The sequence below is a fragment of the Erithacus rubecula genome (genome assembly GCF_903797595.1).
Source record: "Erithacus rubecula genome assembly, chromosome: 3".
Taxonomy (NCBI): domain Eukaryota; kingdom Metazoa; phylum Chordata; class Aves; order Passeriformes; family Muscicapidae; genus Erithacus; species Erithacus rubecula.
In genome coordinates this window covers 26,448,060-26,468,574 of record NC_136689.1, presented here as the reverse complement: position 1 = coordinate 26,468,574, position 20,515 = coordinate 26,448,060, and the positions used below count along the sequence as shown (strand labels likewise).

Here is a 20,515-nt window from a genome sequence, read left to right as displayed (position 1 = left end):
ATTCAAGGGAAGCTGAGAAAATAAAGACTGTACTACGTTTACATACGTTACGTTTTTTAATTTTGTATTTTGTTTTCCTTCCAAATCCTTCTTCCGGCACATTTTCTTAACGTTTTCAAATATAACCCCTTGTACACGTAACTCTACCCAGCAATCCAGGCACAGTAAGTTCTCTACCACCATTTAAAAACATTCTCTGTAACAAGGGGAATATAAATAACAATTCTGTGTGAATCGTGTGCGAGGACGGACGTCGTGAATTAATGTATCACGTTGCTTAATTATTTTCGTTGGTGATAATATTCACTTGTAAAACATATTAGGGATGTATTTTAGGGCTCTGGCGGCAGATTGGTGAGAGGGGAATATGTAGTACAACAGCAATTTGTACTTGAAAATGTATGTGCCAACAGCTTTTGGACGGTAAATGAAGGCAATAAATAACACGAACACACACGCTCCGAGGCCCCCACGCTCCCAGGCCACATCTACCAGCAAAGGGATGGAGCGATGGAGGCGCGGGGGTCTGCGTGGGTGCAGCTATGGGTAAGGGCGACACGCGGGACGACCGTGGCGAGGGCGGGAGAGCACGCAGGGCCGGCGGTGAGTGAATCTTCGTGAATCGGAAAACCGCAGACATTCCCGGCTTGGTGCCCTGAGTCGCCGTGCGGAGCGCTCCGCCGGCCACCTCCGCTCCCCTCGGTCCCTCTCCTCGGTGCCCTGGAGAGCAAGGCACGGAGCTCCCTGTCTTTGCTCACCTGACCCAGCCATTCGCACCGTGGGATATTTCTCCAGAGGAACCTCGAGCCGGCCCCGACGAGGAGGCAGCGGCTCGGCTCCGAGCGGCCTCCCCGCGGGACCGGCCGCGAAACCTCCGCCGCCGCCGCCGCACGCCCGAGGCTTTGGGGAGCCCGGTGGGGTGGGTGGCTCCGGCGCTGGCCTGGGGTTCTGCTTCCCTGGTGGGAACTCTCCACCACTGGGTCGGGAAATATGACCTGCTCGTCCTGCTAAAGCCTACGAGAGCCTCGGAGCCTCGACGCTGACTTACATGGTAACAGGGGTCGGATCCAAAATGTTACCTTACTCCTGCCAGCGATCGCGAGTCAAATGCTCCCCTTTTTACCCTGTGAAATATATATGCGGCTGAGCTATTTGAACAGTAGTGGGAATTTAAATTCGCTAATCCACAGCCAGTCTTGAAATGCTTAGCAAATTTGAACGGTAGGTAGTTCAGTGTGAAAACATAATCTTCAAGCGCTAGCTCCGATTAAAAGTTACTTTAAAAATCAAAACAAAACAAACAAAAATCCCCCACCAAAAACAAACAAAAAATCCCCCCACCAAACAAAACCAAAAAACTTCAGTTATACTAGTGTCGGCCATGTTCTTATTGTAGACTTCTTTCAAGACGTCCCTGAATTATATCGCTCCGGGGCATGGTCTGAAAATAGAAGATCCTGACTAAAGCAGGCAGGATTAAGCCCCCTGTATCACCCCCAACTCCGACCTGAAGTACATGTAATTTGCGGCGGCTCATGCAATAATGGCACAGCCTGCGAAATTACACAGCTGGCGAAATATAACGAAATAAACAAAATCATTCACTCGGAGCAAGAACAAGTGTAATTGACTAGTGGCCTTCTTCAGGCAATTCCTCTCCTTCAGCCTACTGACTCTTCCATGTCGCAAGGAGACGGTGGAAAGGCGGCTGTCCCGTGCCTGCAGCCGAGGCAGACAGCCCGTGGACAGCAGGTACGGCCGGGGGGAGACAGGTCCCAGTCATCAGCCCAGTCCTAGACCTTTGAGCAGGGTAACAGGGCTTCCCGCAGCTAGAACAGCTCCAGCGAGGGAGTTTTCTGCCTGCTCCAGCTTTGCTGAAAATCCCAGGCCTCAGGGTTACAGCGGAGGTCCTGGAAACTACTGGCTCCTCAGTAGTCCCCCTCACCCGTGGGCAGCCCAAAGTCCTGTCCGTCGTGGGCGAGTGGCGTTGCGCCCGTGGATCTTTACCCGTGTCCTTCTCACCGTGCCTCAGGCCACTGGAAGACCGGGTACTTGCCATCCTGTCACCCGTAAGTGCAACCGAGTTGCGTGGTTTGGAAGCCGCCTGCCAATAATGTGACACTCCTAGGCAATTTTCACAGCAGGACGAAATTTCTCCCTCAGAAATTCCCTGACCGGTCTCCGAAGGGATGTATCCGAAATTCCCACGCTCCGCGGCCGCGGGTTTCCCGCGGCCTGAGAAACCACAGGGCTTCTCAGCCCGAGAAACCACAGCGGTTCACAGCCCCTTCGCGGCCGCACACGGCGGGAAGGCTGAAATCTAAAATCCTGACCGTAGGGAAAAGCCCCCGACTCGAAAGCCTCCTGAAAATTAAACCCCGCTCCTGCAGGTAGTTTTCATGTCAGTTATTGCACGAATGCGTTACAGTCAGATCTGAGGGACGGAAATCGCTCTGCGCTGATCCCTGCAGAGGTGGGTCCTTTTGAATTTCAGAAATGTAAGGCTAGAAGCGCACAGCGAGCGCGGTATATGATACCCTCTAAATGTACCGTAAAGGTTCCCCAATAGCTCTAATTAGAGCTACAGACCACCGCAGGAGACAGGCGGCTAAGGTAAACCTCTTTGTGCCCGACCAAAGTCGCCCGCCACTCTCTATCCCGGTCGGCCGGCGGCACCTCGCACGGCCCCAGGCATCCCTCAGCCGAGCACCGGGTGAGCACCGTGAGTCACCCCCGGAGACAGAAGAGGGCACGGGAAGCATAACCTGCTTCGCGCTCTGCCTTGCAAGCCCAGACGCATTTTACACAAATCTGTATGAACATCTGCGGGCTGTCCCGGCGCGGAGCAGGATCCCGGCAGGATGCTGAGCGAGCAGGATGCTGCGCGGGCAGGATCCCGGCAGTATCCCTGCAGGATTCCCGGCAGGATGCTGCGCGGGCGCGGCCAGGTGCGGACGCCGCCCGGCGCTGGCCACGCGGTGGCGCTGTCGGCCCGCGGATGCCGCCGGCGCCAGGAGCTGTCAAAAGTCAAGGTCACAAACCGGCTTTTTCCCCCTCAAGGTCAAGGTTTCGGGCCTTCCCCGTCCTGTCATCGCCACGCAGCCCCCCCACCCTCCCCGTCGAGGCATCGGCAGGCCGGGCAGCGTGCCCCCATCCCAGGGGTCGGCCGCCGGCCTCCATTTCCCGGCGAGGGCTGCAGCGCTGCTCTCGTATCATCCTGCTCTTCTACCCCCAGTCCCCCAGCGCGGCTGCAAAACCACTGTTTAACATTACCGAAACATTTATAGTTTAGGAACGCTGGTTATCAGGCGTGCCTGCCCGCAGATAAATACCGCCAAGAAAAATAAAACAAAATCCACCATATATACACGCAAGCTACGCACTGAAAGACATCAGTATTACAATTGTAAGGCAGATACATTATATTTTTCTATTAAATGTGAGTAGGAATAGAAAAAAAATAAAGAGTATTTCTTTCAGGTTTTATTACAGTGACTATTTTATTAACAGTATTAATACTACTATACTTCTACACGTCTTGGGATTTAATTTTTCAGTAGAAATATATAAAAAAAGGGTGCATAAGTACATTTTCACAGTGCGCTGATTTTTTTTTTTTATTTACAAGATAGCTTCTTATAGTGAATAAAAACAAAATAATGTGCTGGTTGAAATAACTGATTGGATTAAAAGGTGCTGTAAAAAGAATCCCTAAACATTCTACTGCGGCCTCATAACAGACAATAAACAAGGAGAAACAACTAATTACTTATAGATCAAATATAGATTACATAAATCAAAATACTTCTGGGAAAAAAAATGTATTTCAGTTCAAAGTTCTTGGGTATTTTTTCCCAGGCCTTTTTTTTTTCCTACTGTAAAGAAATGCCAATATTCCAATATTTAAAATTTCCGGGACTTAAAATATTAATTTTTGAAGATTATTTCAGGTTTAAAATAGGCAGAGTCCTTCAAAATGTATCTATTGTATGGTCTGCAGGAGAAAAAAAAAATAAAATTAAGCCCCCCAAAATCCCCCAGTTTAGATGACAAGAATTCATCTGTGGAAAATAAAAAATAAAACCGAAAGACATCTCCAAGCAAATATTTTTCTTTCTATTTGCACTAATTTGTGATGTTTAACTTTACTATCAATATAGATCCTCCACAGAACTTCCTTCATTACTGATGTCTCTGAAATCCTTATTCAGTACCTTTGAGGTTTATTATTACTTTTTGACAATAAATGCATTGCTTAAAAACATACAGTAATTGTAATTTTTTTCACTATGGTTTACCTGAGCAGTCATTCAACATACAGTTTGGATTGCAATGGAAGAAAACCAGATCATGTGTCCACATCGACCTCCTCACGTTAACCAGCTCTCGCATCGTGGCCACGAAGGGTCTTCTTTCAAATAGTAAGGTCTTAGAAGTATTTACAAGTTTCTCAGAAAATCTTGTCTTAATTGAAAATGTATCTCTTGGAGCTGGGCGTGTGGGCTGTACAGTCTGCAAGTGATACTGGCTGGCTGTTTGGGATTTCAGGAGAACTGTCAGTTTTCACCATTTTGCTACAGCAATATTTAGAAAAAAAAAAAAAAAAAAAAAAAAAAAGGAAAAAAAAAAAAAAAGAAAGGCTATAATTCCAAAGATACAGATTTCTTGTTCTGAAAGAAGAGGTTCATTGTCTTTTCTCTTTTTAATTATTATTAATAATTACTTTAATCTGAACACACACCAAAAAAAAAAAAAAAAAAAAAAAAAGGAAAAAAAAAAAAGTTCTGAAACTCTTGAATTGCTGCTTCTCCATTTTTAATCCATTAGCTGGTAGTCTTCAATTTGTTGATCACTTTTTTCTCTTTGACCCTTCTGTTCTGGAACCAGATTGTGACCTGTCTCTCTGATAAATTCGTGGTAGCTGATATCCTCCTCCTCTTGTCTTTGGTTATGAATTTATTTGTAGCATATTCCCTTTCGAGTTCTTTTAACTGGACCTTTGTGTAAGGCACTCGTTTCTTTCTTCCACGTCTGTACGAGTTCGCATCCGAGGGATGAGAAACGACGTCTGAAACAGAAAAACCATGCAGGGAAGTGTTAGAAAATCGCTCGAACCGGTTAGGACATCTTCAAGTGGTACGAGGGTTAGGGTTAGAGCGCACTCCTCCGCCTGCCCCGCTCCGGTTTAGCCCGGCTCAGAACTGGGGATTCCTCTTTCCTGGCCGCCGCAGACAGCTTTTAGGCAGGGAAAGACCCACTTCTGTCAGACAGACAAATAGTAACAAACCCCACATAGCCCAGGGACTCTGGGAAGGACCGAGAGGAGCTGCAGGGATTTACGCAGCTCGCGTACTTCATGGTCTATGGAAAATAATACCACAGACCTTCGCGCGGCCCTTTTCAGCTGTTTCCTCTCCCGGGGCCGGCGCCGGGGCCGGCCAGGCGAGGCGGGATGTGCCGTGCGCCGGCGGGGGGCAGGGGGCGGCACCGGTGCCGTTCCAGCGGCGCTGGGGCATGTGTGGACCGGGGCGGGATGGGACCGGGGCCGGCGGGTGGGACGGCGGAGGGGTTTATCACGGAGCCCTGCCCGCCGACGGGATAGCCGGGAGAGGCGAGCGGGGCAGAACGAAGAGACAGGGGGAGCCATGCAGGTGTATTACCCGGGAGGGTGGATTTCCAGAGGTGAGGCGGCTGACTCTGCTCCTTGGGGCAGTACACTTGCCCGTTCCAGCCGTTCGTGATGGCCCAAGGCTGGTAGCTGTCCATGGGGAGAAGGGGGTCGTGGCGCGGCTCGCCGGGGCCGCCGATGGCGGGCACCACGGGCATATCCAGATAACCGGGCACCGGCTGGTAGGGCCCGGCGGCGTAGCCCTGGTAGAAGGCGAACTCCTTGGCCCGCGACGTGAACTCCTCGCCGGAGACCGAGGTGTCCATGTACTTGTCGGCGAAGGTGGAGGCGGGCTGGGCGCAGGACTTGATGGCGTTGTGGTGGGTCATGCGACAGGGGTAGTAGCCGCTGCCGAAGTAGCCGTAGGGCAGAGCGGCGCCCGAGGAGCTCTGCACGGCGGCCGAGCAGGGGCTGCACTGCTTGACAGCGGGCTCGGCCATGCCGGCGGCGGGGGCCTCGCTGGAGCTGTAGGCGGCGGCGCTGGGGGCGGCCAGGGGCGCGGGGTGAGCCATCAGGTTGCGGCAGGGGTTGGCCGCCGCCGCCGCCGCGAAGTTGCTGCCGGCGTGAAACCCGTCCATGTTCTTATTGATCTCATCCAGGCTGTTGTCGTAGAGGAACATGACGGGCTCGATCCAGCGGGGGTGGAGGAGCACGGAGGCTGTCATAGCCCGCTCCGCATTGAGACTAGTGGCTCTTTTTTAAAAGCCCCAAAGACTGAAAAAAGAGATACTCAATCTCCGGGACTTGACCAGGGCTGACGCGCCAGCGTCGCGCCAGGCCGGCCCTCATTGGCCCGCCCGCCCCCACGTGATATGCAAAGCAGCTGATAAACATCTGAGGGAATAAAGTGGAGATAATTAAATAACGCAATCAGCGCGCGGGGCCGGGTCCCGGCCCGGGGCGCGGGCACGGGCACGGGCGCGGTCCCGCCGCGGTCCCGCCGCCGCGCGGGACGAGGGCGCCGGGGGGGGCCGCCCGTCCCTCCTCCTTCCCTCCCTTCCTCCCTCCGGCCCTCCCTCGCCACCGAGGCGTGAGCTTTCTGGCCCCGTTGTTGCCGCGGCGCACCCCCCGAGGTGCGGGGCTCCCCTTGGCACCCCGCCTGGTTTCTCCTTGCGCCGCTTTCCTTGAGCCCTCCCCGCCCCGAGCGCCGCGGGAACCCCGGAGGCCTCCCCTCGTCTCGGGGGGAAGATGAGCCGCACCCCTTCTACCCCCTTCCTCCGCCGGCCTGAGCCGCCGCCTCTCCCCGGGGAGCGCTGGCGGGGCCCCGTCCGGGTGGCGCGGAGAGCCCACCGCAAGCTGAGGGAGGAGGATCGTTCCCCGCGCGCAACGCTGGGACACATAAGGCTGTCGAAACGGAGCCTCCCGGGGTCTTTTCTGGGTGTTTTTCTCCTTCCTTCCCGCCCGTCGAAAGCCCGAGACCCATCTCGCTCCTCTCGCCACAAAGTCTCAGAAGTCAGATAAGAGGAACAGATGGGGAAATCCCCATTTTATTTATTATTATCTTTTAGGAAAGTCTTGGGAGGCGGGAGAGCTAACTGGATATTCATCGCGATACCGCTGTATTATTTGTTGCCGTAATAATAAAACCCTGGGCCTACGATTCGACTTGAATCTTTTTCGGCTGTAAAATATCACGTCGGCTTGCACGGTGTGTGCACGAACCCACGGCATGTTTTGTGTGTATGTGTGCTGAGAAAACAAAATGGATTATCGGCTGAAAAATAGGGCGGTTTTTTGAAGGCCGTACCACTTTGCAAGTGAATGCTAGAAAAAAAACCCCAACAACTCCATTCTCTTTTCGGAATGAATTTTTCGTAGGGTGAAATAATTTCAATTTTTAATATCCTCTCACCGGCGAGGATGCTGCTCTCCCCCAAGCTTTTCGCCCACAGCCTTGAACCCAGAACCCTGCATCAGTGAGCTATCAATAAACTTGACTTAAAGCAGCGTTCATCTCATCGTTAACAGCTCTCAGCCCTCACGCGTGTGTACAAAACAGCCACAAATACTCCCATCCTGAAAACTAATTTTTTTCCCCCAATTGCGTGTTGCTTTGTTTTGAGTCTGACAGCTCGGCGTATTTATTATCCTATTGTGCTTTCCATTGACGTTGTAGCATTGTTTTGCCCTCATGGCTACAAGCGCAGAGCAATCCCGGGACGTACATTGTTACCGAGCAGGCTCTTCCTTGACTAGCGCGGAGCTGCCAGCCATGAGAATAGCTCTTTGGCGCCCAAGGATATTTTTTCAAGGTGCTTTTTCCGCGCCATGAGTTGGGATACCTGAAGCCTCTGTCATTCCCCCTGCTAATTTGGCAGCATTTAGCCGCTTTTTTCCTTCATTGTCGCCAGTAAAATGTTCCCATTTTAACTTCGCATACTCTTTTCCGCATTTTTCCTCGTGACCAAAAGCAAATATTTATTCCACGCATATTTTCCCTTTTCTTTCAGGCTCCAGTTTTGAAACCTGTGGATTCCCCCTGCCAAACATTGCTTGACTAGCATGAGTTGGTTCGGTTTGTTTCCCTCTGTTTTCTCGAGGCAGCTTCTAAAAATCGCTTTGCAGGACGAGGGAGAAGTGGGAAGGAGAGGCAGCTCTATGGGGCAGCGCTGTTTTACATACGGGTTAGACACGGCTAGAGGCCAAGGTCAAGTTGAAAGTTGCAGTCTAGCCAATGTGAGAACTGTCATTCACAGCCCCAAGATCTGTCTGATTTGTTAAAAAGCGGGTAGCCATAAGAACACTAATCTCTCCAGCTCCCCTCTACCCCCCTCCCCAACCCGCCTCCACTTTCCAAGCCCCCCTGAACCGCAGAGAGTTTCTCGCTTATCTACCTCTACTTTTCCAGCTCCTTTCCATGTGGAGGGAGAAATCATGTGAAACCTTAGCTTTCATCCCCGGTGCAAACTGTACGAGTAGTGTGTGGGGGGTGTCAGGGCGGGGGGGCAAGGGGAAGCATCCGGTCTGCTGACTTTTGGTGGTTGTTATTTTGTTTTGTTTACCCTCCTGGGGCTGTTCCAGCCCTCTGTGCTAAAAGGAGAAGGGAAATTAGATTAGAGACCTTACTTTTCTCCCTTCTCCGCATCCCTTACTCACTCTAGAGGTTTATTTAATAATTATGGAAGAGGGCCATGTTTTTCACTCATGATAAGAGCAGTAATACAACAGTCTTCTTTCCCTGTTTGCCATGATGTGAGGAGGATTTCGAGAACGGGACTGTTTCCTCAAAATAGGCAAAAATGACATCTGCAGGGTGACTATACACCATCAGAAAAATAGTGTTGTCAGACACGGGACTCCACGCTTTTTTTTTGCCTTCCTAATTTAGATGACTTTTAATAAATTATTGACATCGAGAGATGAAAAAGATATTTTTAATGCCCCCGATACCAAATTTTAATTCCTCAGCTATAGTTTTCTTCCTGCCTTAATGGGTATCTACCATTAAATATTAGAAAGGAACCGTGAGGACTGAAGGCGTCGGGCAGAACAGACGTTCTTCGAAAATCGTGGACCTTGTAATGAACACCAAGGATAAAAATACCCCCGAGTCTACCCCCCTTGCCTTGAAAATACCATTCCCTACCACTTGTGGAAGAGGTTTTACTTTTCACAATGCGAGTCTTGGGATGAGCTGGATAAATTAACCAAAAATAAGGAATTTACTTGAAGATAGTGTTTAATTTGAGCGTCTCTGAAAAACTTAATTGATGATTAAATGCTTCCATGCACGCAACCGACGGATCAATCAAAGTTTTTTCCAATTATTTTTTTGTCTTTTTCTTGTGAAATTACGTTAGAATACAGGACATACAAGTGCATGGTAGAGCCATAGCGATTTCCAGGAGAAGTGATGCAAACCTCCGAACTTCTTTGCATTTATATAGAGTGTGAAACAACTTGGAGAGAAATTCATCTGTTGAATCGTTTCCTCTAAAACGAGTATTAATTCCTGGGGGAGCGGGAGGATGAACAACCATGATCAGTAGGAGGATTTTAAAAGGTCCTGAATATTTTCATAGGCAGGCAATTTCTAACTGATGGTAGTCTCCCACTGCGCTACACGGCCATGCTCATCTCAAGTATTACAAAATGCTCAAGTAGCCGATTTTAACCTCGTTGCATCGAAAATGGTCAGGAACATTTCACCCACTTCGCAGGTGTAAGCGAGAGTGGAATTTGGCCCTTACAAGTGCTTTAAAACAGGTCACTGTGTGTGTTCCTGACGCCATGAAGCTAGAAATAGTCTTGCCAGTGAGGACTGCGGCAATATGGCCTTAAACCCGAAAATATAAACTATTTTTAAACCTCTTTATGTGATAGGAATATGGTCAATCATTCTCATCTAAAGAGGCCCTAAGATTTCTCTTAGAGAAACCAGAAATCCTTTCAGTCGAAAGGCAAGTTTTGAAAATACGGGTTTTGTCGGCTCAGTATCTAAGATGCCTTTTTTTCCTCTAGACCCGTCTTTGTGTGATAACACATACGCACCCTCCGCAGCCCTGCCGCGGGAATGCCCGGCTGAGGAGAACGCTGATTTCTTGTAGATTAATCACAATCTATGAATACAGAACAAAAAAACCCAAACTCCCCAAAAAATCCAACCCAACCCCAAACGGTTGCCCATTGTAATCCACTCTTACTTTTTCGTGTACCGCTGAGAGCTAATTAATAAGCATGAAGGAAAAAAAAATCGTGTCAGATTGCTGAAAATATATGTTTGTCACGGACTTAAATCCCTCTAAACCCGCTAAAATATCTTAGCTGATAATGGAGGAGCTAGAGGGTGATCCTAGCCACTAATAATAATCGTCCTGCAGAGCTCAGGATTCTTGGAAGAAGCGGGAGTAAAGCGATAGCAGGAGCAAGAGCTTTAATCGAATTTGATTTTCATGAGCAAATGAAATTTACCTGCCAGAAGGGTAACTTGGAGCAGTACTGTCACCGCTGTTTTCTTCCACAATTTCTAAAGCATCAGGGATTGAGATAAACATTCCTGAGTCCGTTTTAAATACACTTTGTCTTTCAGGATATTCATGTGTTTCTAATGGAACTGAGCAGCTTTACGAGCGGGTTTCGCAGGACATCTTAACTCTCTCCCTCCCACTGCGTGCTAAGTGGGGTGCTGTGATAATTACAAAATAAGAAGAATTTGTAATAGCAAATGCAAAACGGGAAGAGCTCGGGAAAATCTGAAGGCATCCTAAAAAATCTTCAGGCGCAAACGAGATACGAGTCTATCTATTTCAGTGGACCCAAACATTCAAACGACACCTCCTATGAAAAAGGTGTGCTGATAAACAATGTCACTGCTTTCACCCGAAGTGTGGGACACGGTCTAATCTTAATGCATCCAGGTCTCAGAAGATCGCTTCATTCAGTGGGGTTTTTTTTGGGGGTTTGGTGTTTTGTTTTGGAATTTCTTTTTCGTATTTAATCTTCAGAAAACACGCTGGAGGTACTTCACGTGATTAGAAATTAAAATGGGAATGATCCTGAAATCTGTCTCGCAGGCGAGGTCTGTTTTCTGATTTGTTTTGCTTTGCTTTACATTTTTTCCGTAGTATTTTCGAGAGGAGGGTGTTTATATTCTGTTTATATTTGGCGGGTGAAAGCAGCTGAAGCCTGGCATTAGATACCAGTAGTCCACTGAAAATATTTTACTTAAACTGTCGTGTGAATGCAGTGATAAGGAGAAACCTTTGCCGGCTCTCTGTCAGCCGCAGGCTGCTTGAACGTAGTGATAAAGCCCCCCTCCCCTTATAATTTCAATTAATTTTGCCATGCAAACCAATACTGATTTATTTGTCCTCAGGTCTGCTCTCTCGCACCAAGGGTGCTGAGAAAGTTTTTATTTTTCCCTTAGCAAATTCTGATAAGGAGGAGGCCTGGATGGCCGTGCAGTAGTTTATCTGGTCGATTCCATCTTCTAGCTGAAATCTTCTGATCGTGTAAGAGCAGCAAAATTATATTCGAATTACTCTTCCTTGATTTTCTTTGGTTTAGCCTCATATTTTCTAGATTTCGCATTTTAAGGGTAAATTAATTTATCGCCTTATCTACCAGTAGGTCACACAAGAAAAAAGAAAAGAAAAGAAAAGAAAAGAAAAGAAAAGAAAAGAAAAGAAAAGAAAAGAAAAGAAAAGAAAAGAAAAGAAAAGAAAAGAAAAGAAAAGAAAAGAAAAGAAAAGAAAAGAAAAGAAAAGAAAAGAAAAGAAAAGAAAAGGTACAGTAAGCTACAATAACATATCCTCTCTATTTCTGCTGGGAGCTTGTAATAATTGCTACCACATGATCACATGGTGTATTGTTGCAGCCTGATTACAATTAAACTTATCCCTCCACCTTTTTCATTAGAGGAAGGAAAAAAAAAGTTCTTCCTGAGCTTCAGGCCCACTTTGTGCTGTTTTATTTCCCTTTGAAAATCTGTCGGAGAGAAGCCCAACACTCTTTCCTTTACAGTACGAGAGAAAGCGTTTCCAAAAAACCTTCTCACCATAACTTTCTTGTAATAGCGTGACATTTACACATTACGTCCGACCAGGGGGGGGCTCAGGGGTAGAAGTGGACGCTGCTGCTCTCTGCAAGAAGTTGCAGAGTTTTTTTGTTTTTTGGTTTTTTTTTTTGTTTTTTTTTTTTTGTTTTGTTTTGTTTTGTTTTGTTTTGTTTTGTTTTGTTTTTTTCCACCCTGAGCCCAAAGTCGTATCTTTACCTAGAGAAATGAGGCTCTCAGTGTTAAAGAGGTCGGTGCGCGGCATCTAGAGGAAAAAAAAGTGGGAGACAGAGAAAAAAAAAATCATACAGGAAACATTGGACATGTTTGCCTTTACTGGAAGACAGCTGTTTGAGTACATTCTTCAAGAGGGTTTTTTTATTCCCTTTTCAGAAGTGGTTTGAGTGATTAAAACATTGACTTGATGGAGGCAGTTTATCTCTAATGTCTGGCTCCGTCCAACAGCTCTTTTTCCTCACTTTTTCAGCCCTTTGCTCCATCAAGACTGTTAATACCCGGGGCTGTATTCAGGGCTGTCTTAAAAAATATCTTAAGCAGTACGCACTGACGGGAGGGGAGGATGGCTCTAGCTGGAAGGTAACTGAGCCGCGAGTGGAAATCTTGCCCGCGGAAAGGGGAAAAAAAGCCCCAACAACCAACAACCGGAGCCAAAACACACTTGATCTTGCAAACCCCTGCAACTCTGTCAAATGTGGTGGAAAGGGGCGGGAGCGGGCGCTGGAGCAGCCCCGTGGCTGCCGTCCCGTTTCCCTCTGGCTCCTCCAGCAGGCCGGGTGGCTGCAGGACCGCCTCGGGGCCAGCCCTGCCCTCGGCCCGTGGCTCGGCCGGGCAGGGAAGGCTCTCCACAGCCGGCTCTCCACACCCGCCCGGCGCCGGGCCCGGCTCACACAGGCACCTGCGCCCGGCAGCTCTGCGGGCTCCTCATGGCTCCTTGCACCCCCTGGAGCACGGACGGGGCTGGTTTTTGGCAGTTTGTGTTACCCCTGCTCCACAGGCGCGTGGAGGGGCGGTGGGTGAGGAGAGAGGTGCGTGGCCGTCAGCGCCGTGGGGAATCACGCACCCACGGGCAGCGGGCGCCCACACCTGTAAGGAGTGCTGTGTGCCCTCGCCCTGGCTGGTGTGCCTGTGCGACCGCAGGCGTGCCTCTCGCCTTGTCACACCCTATACTCATCCCTCTGCTGGAGCAAGGAGGGGAGAGGGGCGTCCGCTCCCACCCCTAAGCGCATCCCACTTATGGCTTGGCTAAAGCCTCCTTCTCGCGTGGGTGGGTGCCCGCAGGGGACATGTTTTACAAAAAAGCAGTGCACCATGTGCACGGATCTGTGATAACTTTCGAGCAGGAAGAGGCAGCTGGATTCGGCCGAGTCCTCAGCATTGCTTAAATGACCTTCGCCCATGTCGTGGGTGCTCCCAGTACCAACCAACCACCTACCAGCAGAGCGCTACTCGATACCGTGATGTGATCCCGTCCTCTCTGATTAGCTTTACACTTCCCCAAGCACACGCATTTTTACTAAAAATTTATTTGGTAAAATCCCAGTAAACCCGGGGTCTAGAAAATGCGTTATAGTGCCCATAATACATTTCTCAGGTATATATAATACGTGCTGTCTGTAATGACGAGAGACATTTGCTACTCTTCATGTTAGATGGAACTAATGTCTTTCTATCCATACCGTGAACACATTTTCTAAATAGGAATTATACAGTGTTATCCTTTAAACATAACACCAGTCAAATGCAGACTAGTCGATAACTCACATCTCTGGGTAAGCATATTACTCACTTTTTGCTGAATCATGAATTTTTCCAAAGCTTATTGTATTTTATGTCTTCTTTAGATAAGCAGTTACATATGTGAATCTGTGGAAGGCTAAATCCCATTCTTACATACGCGACAGCTGACTATACTTCCATGATGTTATTTACTCTGGAATCAGCTAAAAACTGAGACTGGTGGCTCACCAGGAAAGGCGGGAGCGGAGTCAGACCCTAATTAACCCGCACACAGCGGACTCCAGCGGTTCACATCTGCCCACGCCTGGACTTAGATCTTCTCATCTGGGGTTCGAACTTCATCTGCCTGAGCACACCGGCTTGGAGCCCTCCAGGATGGCCGCTAGTCAGACCACCGGCACCGTCTTGCCTTGCCACCCTGTGCCCCCACATCCACTCCCACGCGTGGATGCGGGGGTATAAACTCTTCCACCCTCGCCATGGACAGAGGGACGGGGGAAGAGCAGGGGTGGTTTCAACCCAGCTAATGCAACCCTGTTGCAGTCCTGGGAGCCTTTGCAGAGATACCCGGGGAGAAAGAGCCAGACTGGTGCCGAGGGACTGGAGGGGAGCTGAGGGCATACGCCAAGGTTCCCACGCTCCGAAGACAATTCGCAAAATCCCGGGAGCCGAAGTATATTTAGTCCAATAATGGCACAGAGAAAAGGGAATGGTTTCATAGCGACTCATCTGACATGAAAAATAACGAGCGGCTGAACAATAAAGGTTCTTCTCTAGCCAAGCATTCCCCCTGGTCTTCCAGGGCAGATACCTAAAGGAAGATTATCCCCAGTCCCCTGGCACGCAACCCGAGGCCATTTCCCTGCAGATGTAGCTGCCCTGGTGCCAGCGAGCCAATATCCTCGCTCGGAGCCGCTTCTTTCCTATTGTGGGGAAGATACTAGCTGCCTGCCAGCAATTACTAATTGTCATCCGCTTTCACAAGACCGTATTTCTTTGCAATTTCTCTTGATGCATGTGGGGACTATGTCAAATCCTCTGTCATCTCCCAGAGCGGCCCGCAGCCACACCGCCCTCCTAAAGAAAAAGAAAAAAAAAAAGAAAAAAAAAAAAAAAAAAAAAGAGAAGGGAAGGGAAAAAAATAAAAAAAATAGAGAGAGAAAGGAAGATCCCGACATTCTCGTCCCCTCAAACAGCTGGGTGTAACATAAAGCTACATATCGTAGGTCGTGTTGCAAAGGAAACATAAAGACTGGTGCGCCTTTGCTCACTGAAGTATCTATATCCGCCGAACCTGCTTCTTGATGTTGCCAGGTCAACAAATTCTCAGCCCAGGGATTCTCTCTCGAGAAGTCCATCACGCCGTGTGAACATGAATCCTATCTGAAATCTGTGTATGCGGACATGAGAATCTGGACAGGTTGAAGGGATAAGGCCATTGGTGTAGGGACCAGAGGGACGAGGGCACATCCCACTGCTGCTGGGGGATCACTCCACTCCGGCTCCCAAATCCGTCAGGAAGTTTTACCACAGGAATAACGTCACTGTGAGCTGATGAAGGCACGAATAGACACGTCATCACCACTTCGTGTGATGTAAATATTTGGCAAATAAAGGTGAGGGAGTTTGTTAATTTTAGCGAGATTCTAAAGGGATGCGGGTTCCAGTTCTTTGACTACTCTGGGAGTCGCTAAAAGAAAGGTCAGAAGTTTATGCTGAGGTTCCTACGAAGTTTGGGCAATGCCTAGGTAATGAAGTAATGGTAATTTCGCAATTAGCTTTCAATCAAAGTCTCATTTTCTGTGGCACGACCGTGGCAAGTGGAAAAAAAAAATCCCCCTAAGATGGAAAGACGAAATTATGTATACAAGTATCCCAATCAGAGAATTAAGATTAAATTGCATTTATCGGGGGGTTGTATGTGTTATCGATTGTACTACTTATTTTAATAATAACCACAGGATCGAAACCTTAAAAAACTGTGAGCAAGAATATCCTAGCTGACATAAAAGTTGCCTGTATATAAAAAGAGAATCCCATATAACTCCACAGCGGAAATCGGTTAGCAAGTATCTTCTGCCCGTTTTCAAACATCAAATGTTCTTGCCATATGTCCGTTCTTATTTGTATACCAGCTAAGAAACCTGAAACGTATATATGCGATATTAAAACAAAACATGAAAGATTTTCACAAAATCTGTGAGAGGGGAATGTAGGTCTGAGGTGGGGGTTGAAGGAAGTAAAAACCCCAAGTGATGCTATTGCCAAAAACTTTAATATTGAACAACACAGCTGAGGCTTTTATCACGGTACGAAATTTACAGCCTAATAATTCAAACCTGTGTGCGCATTGCAAGATGTCTCTTTGCCTTGCTGGGTATCCAAAGAGACAGTTTTGCTTCCGAGGTGAGGAGTACTCCTGCAAGCCAGTGAAGTCATTGGGAATAACAGGTGACTGGCAACTTGAGTGAGAGAAAAGGTCAAGCAAAGAACTGAAAACGAGGTTATGGAAGATGATGTCTTTTTAGGATCAGAAGAGATTTCTGATACCTAGTGTGGAAATATAAGTGTGGCATCTGTAGTCACCAAAGAAACAAGAAAAAACTTCTCTGGTGAAAGAATAACGTGTGGGCTGAAAGAATAATAGTTTAAGCATTCACAAGTCAGAGATCTCCGAGCATCCTCATAATTTGGGCAGATGATGAGGCATCCCACATCTCAGCTGAAACGTGATTAGGTAGCAACTAAGATACTGGAGTGATCTAAACTCCTTAGAAAAAGAGGGAAGGTGGAATGGAAGGAGAACACCCAGTTAAGAAAATACACACCCAGCTTCCCGCAAAATAGAAGCAAACCTGACACTGGATCTCACTGTAGCTTGGAAGCGACTGTCCTGCCCAAAGAGAAGCCATCTGTTCGTTACACAGGGACAGCCTGGGACCCCCGGGCACGGAATGATCGGTCGCTATGGTGCCGGTACACGTCTTAAAACTCAAGGTCAACGCCACCCCCTCGTCTCTCCCACCTTCCCCGGATACTCCGTCCTCTCCCCGCGGCGTAAATGAAAACATGAATTTCTGCCATGGCATTAGGGAAGCCTGGAGCCGAGCTCTACGTTTGCTTTACCCATCCCCGCTCCTGTCTTTTCTGCCTACTCCTGCTGAGATCTGTGACCCAGAAAGGAGCAAAAACGTTTCGGGTAAGCTCGGGTGTCCGCCGTCGCAGCGGAGCCGCGAGTCTCAGCGCCCCGCGTGTCTCGGCTTGTTCGGGTGGCCCCGCCGGAGGCCGGGGCACGCTCCAGGCCCCTGCTGACGATAACCATCAGGGATTTGCAAGTGTAAACAGAGTCCCAGAGGCTGCGGGGGGTGGGTATCCGTGCTTCGGTTTCGAGCACCACCCGTGCCAAAGGTAGCGAGGCACCGGGTGGAGCAGCACGGCAGGTTGTGGGGTCGCCCTTGTGGGGCTGAAATCGGTCGGGGGCCGGTCTCGCCGGGGCAGAACCCGGGCGGGGCCGGACTGGCACTGGGAGCCTCCAATCGGGGCGAGGGGGGCCGCGCCGCGGGGCGCAGCCATCGGCGCTCCGGTGCGGCGGCACGGCGGGCGGCACGGCGGGGCCGCGGCAGCACCTCGGCCCGGGGACAGGAGCGGAGCGGAGAGGAGAGGAGAGCAGGGCAGCGGTGAGTCCGAGGAGCCGCGGTAAGCGCCTTCCCGCCGGGCGGAGGGGTCGGGCTGCAGTGGCGAGGCTTTCCCACTAGATGTCTGCACAGCTAATGATAGGAGAAAGCTCTGTCCTTTCCCGGGTGTAACCCCCAGAGCCCGACCCTCCGGCCTCTTTCAAGTCTGCCACCCCCTTGAGAAATTAAATCCCTTTCCCCCCTACCATCACGAGTTTTTTTCCTCCTCTTTGTTTCTTTTCCTCTTTCAAGAGAGTGCTGGAGTTTTGGCTAAAATAAAATACGAATATCTCCACAGAGGAAGCTCTCTGGTTTGCGACTCATGTTATTGGAATCCTTTTATGACCTTTGATGCGTTTAAATAACACGGTAAAACTGTGCACACACCTCGGATTGAACTTTAATCATCCCAAGTCAAGGACACCCAGGTGGTAAATTGCTCTACTTTGACATTTCTGTTTTAGAACATTATGTTCTGTGGTCCCAGTCGCAGGTCAGAGAGACGTTTCTAGTTTTCTCGTCCTTAGAAGCGCAAATATACTTTACCTACAGATATCAGAAACTCGTCTTTCTTGTTACCTTATTTAAAAAAAAAAAAAAAAAAAAAAAAAACAAAAAAAAACCCCCAAAAAACCAAAAAAAAAAAACCACCAAAAAAAAGTAAAACCCAGTCCAAATAATCAAGGTTCGTGGGATTCTTGTTCTATCGAGCTTCTCCAGATTTCCCCGAGGACTGGGGAAATGTTCCTCGCCGTTAAGCACCACTCTACCTCTTCTGGAATATGTGTGTGCATAATGTGCTATTTAGAAAGTTTTATATATACATATGTTTGTATGTATGTATATATGTTCCCTTTCTGCAAACAGTGATGATGCAATAGACCGCTTAAAAAAACTGAAATAATCTGCAGACTTTTTCTTTGGTCTCGGTGCAGTGTGAGAACCCAAAGTGAGTTTGATTCATCATGAGCAAAATATTCTGACAAATGATGTAAGTATTTTCAAGAGAAATCTATAACACTTAATTTTGTTTGCTACTAGTACCTGGTTTAAAATCAGATAAATTTGAGTGAACATGTACAAAAGAGAGGAATTTGTGGGCCTTTTTATTGCCAATAAAAATTAGTGACGACTAAGTTTCGCCTTGATTTTTACCAAGGGATCCCTAGTCAGCCTCATCTTGCGCTTGTCTTGGAAGCTGTGGAGCACAGGGACCTAAAGTCAAACCTTTCGTATGGAGTGTTAGGTCCTGAACTCAGTCATAGGGAAGGCCTAAGCATGGGAAATCCCATCCGCCTTTGTTATTCCCTTTCATGTCCTCTTTGACCGGCTGAGACTTTACACCCACACCTAGGAAAATTAAAATACGGTTAAATATGAGACAAATTTTAAGGGAAAACTGTCAGGAGGCAGGTGGGTTCATGCAGTTCATTTTGAGGGGTGCTGTTTAGAATCACACGAGCCCAGCTAGAGAGCAGAGTATCACGGGGAGAGAGGTGAGATTTCGGCTCCACTTGGGAGCCGGAGCAAGTCCAGTTCCTTGTGAACAAAGTAGTCGCGAGCATAAAAAACATGAGGTTGAGCGGACAGTCGGCCCTGGAGGAACGGCGGGAGGGAAACAAACAGTATCGACACTTTCCTCCCGGGTCTGCCCCAGCCCTGCGACAGTGGAGGGTGCCACCGTCCCCACGGCTCCCCGCCGGAGGAAGGGCAGAGTGGGGGCGCCGGGGGGTGGAGAGGGGCAAGGCTGCTGGCACAGAGATCTGGGATTGAGCACGGATCTTGCGAGACACTCCTGAGACTTTACCCTGACTATTTCCAGAAGTCCGAACGCGTTGAGCTCGAGATGAGAATTTTCGCAAAATTTCTCAAGATTTCGTGAACTGTAGGGGAGGAAGTCTCTGTTCCCCTCTCCCTCCCGGCCTCTGGTTACACACGACTGCCTTCCGTGACTGGCCGTGCCAGGCGGCGTTATTGCCTTATGTACTCTTGCTATTGAATAGAGATAAATAGGAGGAAAAGAGACACGGTTGCCATAATCGCGGCTCCCCTAAAGACAAAAGGCTGTTCTTTTGTTTATTATTTCATTATTTCCCCCCTACCCCGTCTCTGAAATCCCTGAGTCTAATTTTTTTAACTGTCCGTTCTCTTCTCCGCTTCTCATTATGAACTCAAGATGTTTAATGCTGGAAAAATACATCACTTGTTTTATACAGGGACAGAGCCTTTACTTGTGAAACTCAGTTCTTTAAAAAAAAAAAAAAATCTGGAAATAATTAACTCGTACAGTTGAGAACATTATGTTACTTTTACTGTAAATGTGTCCTTACACCTTTACAAGACGTTACAGAGGACTTACTCAACTAATTGAAACTGTTATATAGCAGCGTTATGTATTCAACATACTTGTTACATTTCATCTTTATGGACTTAAGAGTTTTATTCCTTTCACAGTATTGGGATTTTTTTCCCCAGCAGCCACTCGTTTAATCTGTAAGAAGGACAGATATTCGAAAAGCTATGAAAAGATACTAAATTCAGTGTTATTTTCTCTGTATCAGGGTAATATGGATCACACCGTCACGGACAGAGTATTGAAAAAAAGAGAAAACTCGGAAAACCTAAGAGCCAAACATTTCTGCCTCATCCTTGCTCCCGTGTCTCCTGCCCATCCTTCCTGTCCCTCTGTCCCTTTCCCGGTGAAGGCGACTCTCTACGGTAGACAATTTGCCCTTCATGCTAGTAGCGAGGGAGCCCGCAAAATGTTTTCATTGCTCCCACCAGTGTCACGCCTTCGGGAGCTGATGGAGAGTTTTGTCCAGTCCGGAATAACTAGCACTCTCACATAGGCCAACACAAACGCCCGATTCACAGGGCACCGGAATGGGGACCAGGATGTGGGCTGTGCTCTAAGCTCGGATA

At 48.4% G+C, this 20,515-nt stretch overlaps 1 protein-coding gene across 1 annotated transcript; it reads right to left on the bottom strand.

Moving 5' to 3' along the window:
* Window positions 1-3,488: 3,488 nt before the first annotated feature.
* On the bottom strand, window positions 3,489-6,403 carry HOXA13 (homeobox A13). Its single transcript, XM_079302229.1, has 2 exons — window positions 5,661-6,403; window positions 3,489-5,068 (listed from the first exon to the last, which is right to left on the bottom strand). The coding sequence occupies exons 1-2, from the start codon at window positions 6,331-6,333 to the stop codon at window positions 4,824-4,826; spliced, it is 918 nt and encodes a 305-aa protein (XP_079158355.1). The 5' UTR covers window positions 6,334-6,403; the 3' UTR covers window positions 3,489-4,823.
* Window positions 6,404-20,515: the final 14,112 nt, after the last annotated feature.